The sequence below is a fragment of the Barbus barbus genome (genome assembly GCF_936440315.1).
Source record: "Barbus barbus genome assembly, chromosome: 45".
NCBI classification, from domain to species: domain Eukaryota; kingdom Metazoa; phylum Chordata; class Actinopteri; order Cypriniformes; family Cyprinidae; genus Barbus; species Barbus barbus.
Window position 1 is genome coordinate 4,377,922 of NC_136723.1, and position 8,999 is coordinate 4,386,920.

General features: G+C 34.0%; 1 protein-coding gene across 2 annotated transcripts in view; it reads left to right on the forward strand.

Moving 5' to 3' along the window:
* The window catches only part of LOC306864194 (ephrin type-A receptor 5-like), a gene marked incomplete at its 3' end in the record, with an annotated part of 80,139 nt that extends 73,471 nt beyond the window's left edge, over positions 1-6,668 (forward strand). For both annotated transcript variants that reach the window (XM_079407994.1, XM_079407995.1), the window contains exons 15-17: positions 2,361-2,554; positions 3,611-3,766; positions 6,563-6,668. In XM_079407994.1, coding sequence (XP_079264120.1) covers positions 2,361-2,554; positions 3,611-3,766; positions 6,563-6,668 — 456 coding nt within the window. The remainder of the gene's footprint in view (positions 1-2,360; positions 2,555-3,610; positions 3,767-6,562) is intronic.
* Between the last annotated feature and the right edge of the window lie 2,331 nt (positions 6,669-8,999).

The following is an 8,999-nucleotide window of genomic DNA, read 5'->3' on the forward strand; positions in this document are numbered from 1 at the left end:
GAAAAAGGTTTTTTTTTTTTTTTTTTTAACCAAGCCCGCATTTATTTAATAAAAAAAAATAAAAATACAATAAAACAGTAATATATGTGAAATATTATTATAATATAACATTTCATGTTTTCTACTTTAACACAGGAATTAATTTCATTTTAAAAGTTGTTAAAGCTGAATATTCAGCATCATTACTCCAGTCTTCAGCGTCACATGATTCTAACATACTGATTTACTGCTCAAGAAACATTTCTAATTATTATCAATGTTATAAAAACAGTTGTGCTGCTCCGTATCTTTGTGAAAAATGGAAACACTTTTTTTTCAGTATTCATTGATAAACAGAAGTTCAAAAGAACATCCTTTGATTGAAATTTACATGCCAGTTTACATATCAGTGTCTATACGAATAAACAAAAATATACTACTAAATGTTAAATACAAATAGCTATAAATGTTAATGCACTAAAGGCATTACAAATCACAAGCATCTTTTCAACTATTATTAAAGCACTACAGCCTCACACACAGTACACTGCGAACAGCCGCCTCTCTGTCTTTTGTTATGTAGATGCGCATGTCATATGTCAGCGTATGAGATGACAAGTATATTTGCAGGCAGAGATGAAACACAAGGCGATGCCTAAGTTTTCCCAGCATATCCCAGAAGGAGGTGCACATAGCAGTCACGGTTTTATCAAGCACGACTGACCTTTTTTCCTCCTTTACAGTTGCCAGAGATGGCTTCATCTGCGCCTCACATCTCGTTCTGTGCTCCATCATTAATCTATTTCACACACGCTTGGGAAAGGAGAGTCATTTGATGTTTTATTTAGCTGTTTCTTGAGGGTTCCCCTCAGATCTCGGCTTCCTCTGCTCAGCTAGACGCTGGCTCTGTCTGTCTGTCAGTCGGTCTCTTTCTCTGTCTGTGTTTTCTCTCTCTGAGTGTTTTCCGCGAGGGATTGCTTTCTGAGCTGCTGCTGCTCTTTGTGATGTGGGAGTGAGGGGGATTTTAGAGAGAAGATGCTCTTTGTTGATTCACGGCTCTGATTTCTGTTGCCAGTTTTTGAATCGCAGAAAAAGTCAAACTGATCTAATAGACATATCGCATTCACCCTGTAAGGCAAACAAGACATCTTCATTAATTATATATAATATCTGTCAACTGATACACTACAAAACACATGCTATATACTATTCAAAACATGATTCCTGCTCACCAATATTGCATATATGTAATCGAAAAGGCAGTAAAAACAGTAACATTGTGAAAAATTGTTTGCGAAATCATAATATGCTGATTATTATCAATGTTGAGAATTGTTCAGCTGCTTAATATTTCTGTAGCAATTTCATTTTTATGTATATATTTATGTATACATAATATATAATTTATGTATAGTATATTAAATTGAAAAACTATATTGCAAGCTACTTTACTGTCACTTTTGATCAATTTAATACAAACAACAGTATTAATTGACTAAATAAAATGATAAAAAAACTGGCCCCAAACGTTTTTAATGGTTACAAAAAAAAATAAAAAATATATATATATAGGCCTATATTTTTATTATATATTATGTGTTTTAATAATATTTATTTCAGTACTGTTACAGTATTAATAATATGAATATTACATTTAAAAATAATTATATATATATATATATATATATATATATATATATATATATATATATATATATATATATATATTTATTTACTTATTTATTTACTTATTTTTATTTTTGTAAATAAAAAAGTAAATTTGACTCCAAACATTTAAATGTTTATAATATAGGCCTTTATTTTTTTTTTTACTTATATATTATGTATATAATTATACATACATATACATGTACATATACATAGTTACTTATATATTCTAAATTTTAGTTATGTATTGTTCAGTACTGTTACAGCGTTATTAATATTCATATTAGTGCGATATTACTGTTTACGGTTACACTATTGTAAGGTATCCCTGTTACAGTGTAATTATATATTTAAGTTCTGAGTAATATTAATAAACTACACGTACATACTATATGATTAGGGTTAGGATTAGAGTTTGGCTTAGGGTTACCTGCATGTAATTATGCATAATTTATTGTTTTTATTATAGTAAGTAAAGTGTTAATATTAATAGTGCTGTAATAGTACTCTAAAAAGCATTGCATTACATCTAAATAAGTCTGTTTTGAGGTGGAAGTTCATTTAGTAGACGGTGAGGTCAGTGTGTGAATTCAGCACCTGCTCTCAGCAGCAATTCATGAAGCAGAACAATCCATATTCGGACACTGAATGCACATCATATATTTATTGTGGAACATGATGTAAAATGCCTGCAATCTCTTCTGTTGTCTCAGGTGATAAAGGCAGTGGAGGAGAACTACAGGCTGCCAGGCCCCATGGACTGTCCGACCGCCCTCTATCATCTCATGATGGACTGCTGGCAGAAAGACAGGAACAGCCGGCCCAAATTCGAAGAGATTGTCAGCTTACTGGACAAACTCATCCGCAATCCCAGCAGCCTGAAGGGTCTAGTTAACCCATCGAACAGGTAGACGAGCAGCCGTTATTGGTTTATTTGTGTTCCATTGTTCTCGCTCTTTACGCTCATTCCCATCAGAGTATATGGTAATTAAGCTGTTATTTACAGCATGTGATTAACATCGACTGTGAGATCACAAATGATGTGACATCTGTGAAGCATTGATAACCGAGGGTTAATCACCCTGCTACACGGCTGTCACAGGAAATCAATCTTTAATGACACTAGTGACAAATACACACTCACATTTTGTAATTTAATGTCGCGTTAAACAGAAGTGACAGTGTGCAAATGACTTCCAATTACTGTGATTGTACGTATCGAATACATTTGCGGTCTGTATTCTTACATGTTGGAATCATCCATCATCTGTAATTGTGTTATGCAATTATGTCCAGGTTTAATGTGAAATTGATTTGGAGTCTGGGAAGGTTTTAGGAGCTGCGTTATTGCACCATAATTTTCTTTATTTGCCTTGGATGATAATGTTAGCAAGTGTGGCCAAGAGATTGTATTAATATGTATTGTCATAATGCGATTTAATTTATACATGCATATGAAATCAGAATTATAAGATGAGTTTTATACTGGTATTTGTTCTGAATATATACACTCACACACACACAGTGGGCTTGAAAAGTCTGGGACCCCAGTTAAAATGCTTTTAATTAAATATACCATTTTTATTGCATTCAGTTTAGTCATAAAACTTTGTTTAGTTCAAAAACTGTGTGAAGAAATCTCAGATTTCCAGTTTGGTTTTAAACTTGTGTATAATAACAGTTATTGCAGTATAATAAATTAGTTATTACATTATAATAACATAGTTATTACAGTATAATAACAATTATTACATTATTATAACAGTTATTATAATATTACAAACTTTTGAGGGGGAAACTTGTATCATAAATGTTGGCTATACCTCAGAAGCTTGTTAGATGGTGTATTATTATTTGAGTCAGCTCGGCTTTGTAAATGTTTTTATTATCCAGCCTTCACCTAGAACTGTAATGTCAGCTCTATACATGTATTTGTTCACCACTATACCTGTCTCTCCCGCAGAGTGTCCAATTTATTAGTGGAGCATGGGAGCCCTGAGGGCTGTGTATTCAGATCGGTGGAGGAATGGTTAGAGGCCATAAAAATGGGTCGATACACAGAGCTTTTCATGGAAAGTGGATATACTTCTCTGGAAGTCGTCACTCAAATGACCTTGGAGTAAGTCATCTGTTGTGGAGGTCATTGAGCCTCTTTGCCTTTCACATACTTGGGAAATGAGTGTATTTAGAGTGTACTGAGAGTGTTTTGATCCTGGGAAATTCGGATGCAAATTCTGTTAATTGCTACAGTTTACGATGCTAAAGAGATGCAGAATAATGAACTGTAATTTAGGCTAATTATTTCCACAATTGAAATGTATCTTAATGTTCTTTCAGAATAGGCTGCACTAATAAAACATAATAAAGGGTACCGTTTAACACTAATTGAAGTTTTTTCGAACTAATAGTCTTTTCCATACAAAATAAATGAATGGAGACTGGGGAGGGTGACCTTCATTTGTGAGGAAAAGACTAACTTTTGTATCAGGATTATGTCAAATATTGCTTTAATTCTAATTTGGGATATGAACATGTGCCAGCAGGTTTGATATCAAATGAAACGTTTCAGTGAAAAGTTTAAGCAACTTAAATTTTGGCTCTTTTGTCACCCATTCATTTTTGTTGTATGGAAATTAGCAGTTTAGGCGTTCTGCAAAATATCTGCGTTTCTGTTCAATGAAAGAAAGAAAATCTTGTGGCATTTGGAACATGAGAGTTGTCATTTTTGGGTGTAGTTGTGTGTTTAAACTGTTATTTTATTATTATTTATATAGTACTGTAGTGATTTATTAATATTTTAAATTTATTCATTTATTTATTTGCTTTTGTCAATTTATTATTTTTTAAATATTTCCATTTAGATGGAATGGATATAATCATTTTTTTTTTTTTTTTTTTTTTTAGAGATTTAGTACTTTTTCCAGTTATCTATTTATGTGTTTATTTGTTTGTTTGTAAATGTGTTATGTGCTATTGCCATTTTATTATTTTTCTTTTAATTTAGCTTTTTTATTTTAGTTTTAATCATTTTAGTACTTGATTTGCCCCCCAGTTTATTTATTTTTATTTTTTTGTTGATTTGTTGATGATTTTATGTGCTTTTGTCTTATATATATATATATATATATATATATATATATACGTACATTTAGCTTTTTTTAGTAAGTTTAGTACTTATTTTTTTACCAGTTAGTTGCTATTTATTTATTTAGTTGTTTTTGTTTGTTTTGTAAATTATGTTTAAAATTTTCTGTTTTAGTAAACAATAACTTGTTTAAACCACGTTATTTAATTTTGATTAGCTGTCATAGATACAGTGGTGCGAAAAAGTGTTGGCCCCCTTCCTGATTTTTTTATTTTTTTGCATGTTTGTCACACTTTAATGTTTCAGATCATCAAACAAATTTAAATATTAATCAAAGATAACACAAGTAAACACAACATGCAGTTTTTGAATGACGTTTTTTTATTATGAAGGGAAAACAAAATCCAAAGCCACATGGTTCTGTGTGAAAAAGTGCTTGCCCCCTAAACCTAATAACTGGTTGGGCCACCCTTAGCAGCAATAACTGCATTCAAGTATTTGCGATAACTTGTAATGAGTCTGTTACAGCGCTGTGGAGGAATTTTGGCCCACTCATCTTGGCAGAATTGTTGTAATTCAGCCACATAGGAGGGTTTTCAAGCATGAACCGCCTTTTTAAGGTCATGCCACAGCATCTCAATAGGATTCAGGTCAGGACTTTGACTAGGCCACTCCAAAGTCTTCGTTTGGTTTTCTTCAGCCATTTAGAGGTGGATTTGCTGGTGTGTTTTGGATCATTGTCCTGCTGCAGAACCCAAGTTCGCTTCAGCTTGAGGTCACGAACAGATGGCCGGACATTGTCCTTGAGGATTTTTTGGTAGACAGCTGAATTCATGGTTCCATTTATCACAGCAAGTCTTCCAGGTCCTGAAGCAGCAAAACAGCCCCAGACCATCACACTACCACCACCATATTTTACTGTTGGTATGATGTTCTTTTTCTGAAATGCTGTGTTACTTTTACGCCAGATGTAATGGGACACACACCTTCCAAAAAGTTCAACTTTTGTCTCGACACAGAGTATTTTCCCAAAAGTCTTGGGGATCATCAAGATGTTTCTGGCAAAACTGAGACGAGCCTTTATATTCTTTTTGCTCAGCAGCTGTTTTCGTCTTGGAACTCTGCCATGCAGGCCATTTTTGCCCAGTCTCTTCCTTATGGTGGAGTCATGAACACTGACCTTAACTTAGGCAAGTGAGGCCTGCAGTTCTTTAGATGTTGTTGTGGGGCCTTTTGTGACCTCTTGGATGAGTCGTCGCTGCGCTCTTGGGGTAGTTTTGGTCGACCAGCCACTCCTGGGAAGGTTCAGCACTGTTCCATGTTTTCGTTAAACACTTTTTCACACAGGGCCATATGGGTTTGAATTTTGTTTTTCCCTTCATAAAAAAAAAAAAAAAAACTTAATTTAAAAACTGAATGTTGTCTTTACTTGTGTTTGTTTGATGATCTGAAACATTACAGTGTTTAAAGTGAAACATAAGACATGCAATAAAATAAAAAATCAGGAAGGGGGCCAACACTTTTTCACACTACTGTATGTAAATGAACAGTAAAATGTTAGTTGTGAATCAAACTTTTTTAAGATCCATTCTTTTATTTTGTGCAACAACAAGAAACAAAAGTATATGCAAAAGTAACTGTTACAGACTAAAACAGAATATAAACAAATTATTTTCATTATTAGAATAAGTTCCAATTTAACAAGTCCTTAAAGTTTGATCCAGTCCAAGTAGATAAATCTTTATTTACGAATAACTCCAGGTTGTTTAATAATTATGAGTGATTTGTGTTATAGCTATAACAAATCACTGATTTATTGTTCTTTTGCAGAGATCTTAGGAGGGTCGGAGTCACTTTGGCCGGCCATCAGAAAAAGATCCTCAACAGCATTCAGGAGATGCGAGTTCAAATGATGAACGCCACTATGCCCATCTGAGAGCGGCCTCAGAGGAACTTCCAGCAGTAGCCTAGCACTTTCTACAGACACTTATTTATTGAACGGAACTATTTAATGAAAAATTTGACACTGATGAAAAACAAAAAAAGGCTGGATAGATGGACAAACGGTTACTGTTTCGTTTGTGCAAAGCCTCCAAACAAAAGTGACTGAAATGTTGAGTGGTTGTTTGGAAAAGTGTGGCACATCTCCAGGCAGGACTACTGAATTGGGATCAGGTGTCTCTGGGTTGAATGTATAGCATTTTTCCATGACCTCATTCAACAATATTATTACCTCCGGAAGAGACTGCAGTCGGTTTCAGCTCAGATGTTTTTTTTTTTTTTTGGGGGGGGGGGGTTCCCACAAGTTCACCTGAGGCGAATTCAGACAGTAAGACTGAAGTCATATCACGAGCCGAGGAAACGTATGGCAGTGTTAAACAAAGCAATAGTAGATTTCGAGCTTGATGTTGATTTTACTTCCTTCTAAATTGTTGCTTTCTTGTTTCCAAAAGAGGACAAAGCAATGGACAGGATCGGTTTCCTTTTGCACAATATCTGTGTCGTGAAGGGCAGAGGAAATGTATTTGTTTTCGAAAATATGACACGTTTCAAAACCACAAATTTATTTTAGTTCCACTGATGTTTTGGTGTTTTATATGTAAATAGTGTACAGTTGAGTAGTTGAAGTGGAGCTCAAATGCATCCATCCATGTTCATGTGAGGTTTTAGTGCACAGGTGGGCAAACATACTATGTATATTCAGTCCGGTTAATAAATGTTTATATTGCCTTTCAGTGCTTCTTTAGATAGAAAATTAACAATTGTTTTACCGTTGATGTGTGATCTCTACTGTATTCTGCTACCCATAATTTGCCTTGCTCAGTTTCCACAGCTAGGTTGATATTAAAGTCAACATGAAATCACAATGGACCCTATTTTTCTTTCCTAATTCAGATTTTGGGTTGTATTGTGCAAAAACTATAATTGTTTTCTGTCAAATCTTCAACTTCCTCCATATGCAACAACTTTATTTTTCAGCTGATGTTAGCTAGGCTGCAAAAATATCTATTTCGGCAACAAGAGCAGATAACAATACATTGGATACAGTGAAATGTGTCACATTATGGAAGTAAAATGGGTTGTGAATATCATTTCATGTTGGCTTTAAGTTGGTTCAGTATGTCAGACATTAGCAAAATCAATGAAAATAAGTAAAAATTATACGTGCCACATCTGTCGATTACTGTAGACAATAATTTTGACTCAGTGTACAGACAAGCATTGAATTGTGTATATTTACAGTAAATAGACAGATAGGCCAGGAAGATAACAAGAAAACTTGTAGAAAATGTATTCACCTTCATGCCATAAAATTTGCAAATGAGTTTGCTTCTTCATCTGATTTGTAGAAATGGATCTTTACATCACTTGCTCAGCAATGGATCCTCTGCAGTGAATGAGAGTCCAAACACTGATAAAAACATCACAATAATCCATAAGTTATCCACACCACTCCAACATCAGATGGACTTTTTCACTGGTGGAAGTGTTATTATGGACTATAGACTAATATTTTCATCAGAAGTAACAGTTCACAAGACATTAATTATGATTGTGATGTTTTTATCAACTGTTTGGGCTCTAATTCTGATGGCACCCATTCACTGCAGTGGATCCATTGTTGTGCAAGTGATGTGATGCCACATTTCTGCAAATCTGTTGAAGAAAAAAACTCATCTTGATCTTGGATGTGCTAAGGATAAGGACATTTTCATAAAATGTTCATTTTTGGGTGAATTATTCCTCTAAAAGCTGTTATTATTTTAAAGAACATCTCTGGTTGGACAACTTATCAACATAATGACGCATTTTACAGAGCATCAGCAAAAGCATTGCACATTGTAGATGACGACGACAATGTAGTTAGCCTAGCATGCTAATTTTATCAGTTGTCTGTGTCCTTTTCCGACTTCTCAAATACCAGAAGTAGTGTGTTATTGTCTCCCAATCCCATTGTCTTCCATTTTTACGTGCACTGAGGTACAAGGTGAAACGATTGTCTGTGGTAATCAACAACATGCCACATGCATTATAGATACTACTTTATAGGTTTCATAATAAAAGAAAATGTTGAATGTTAAGACTCATAGTCAGAAACGAATCATTCAAAACCAAATTCCAAACATTAGGTAATTTCTACCCATATTTTAGGTCCATCATTTTTACAGCACATTATTATGCTATTAAAACTACTGAAAGGCTACAAGATTGTATTAATAAGTGCTCAAGTGAGTCAAATTTTTCTCAAAACCTCTTAAAATTGCTT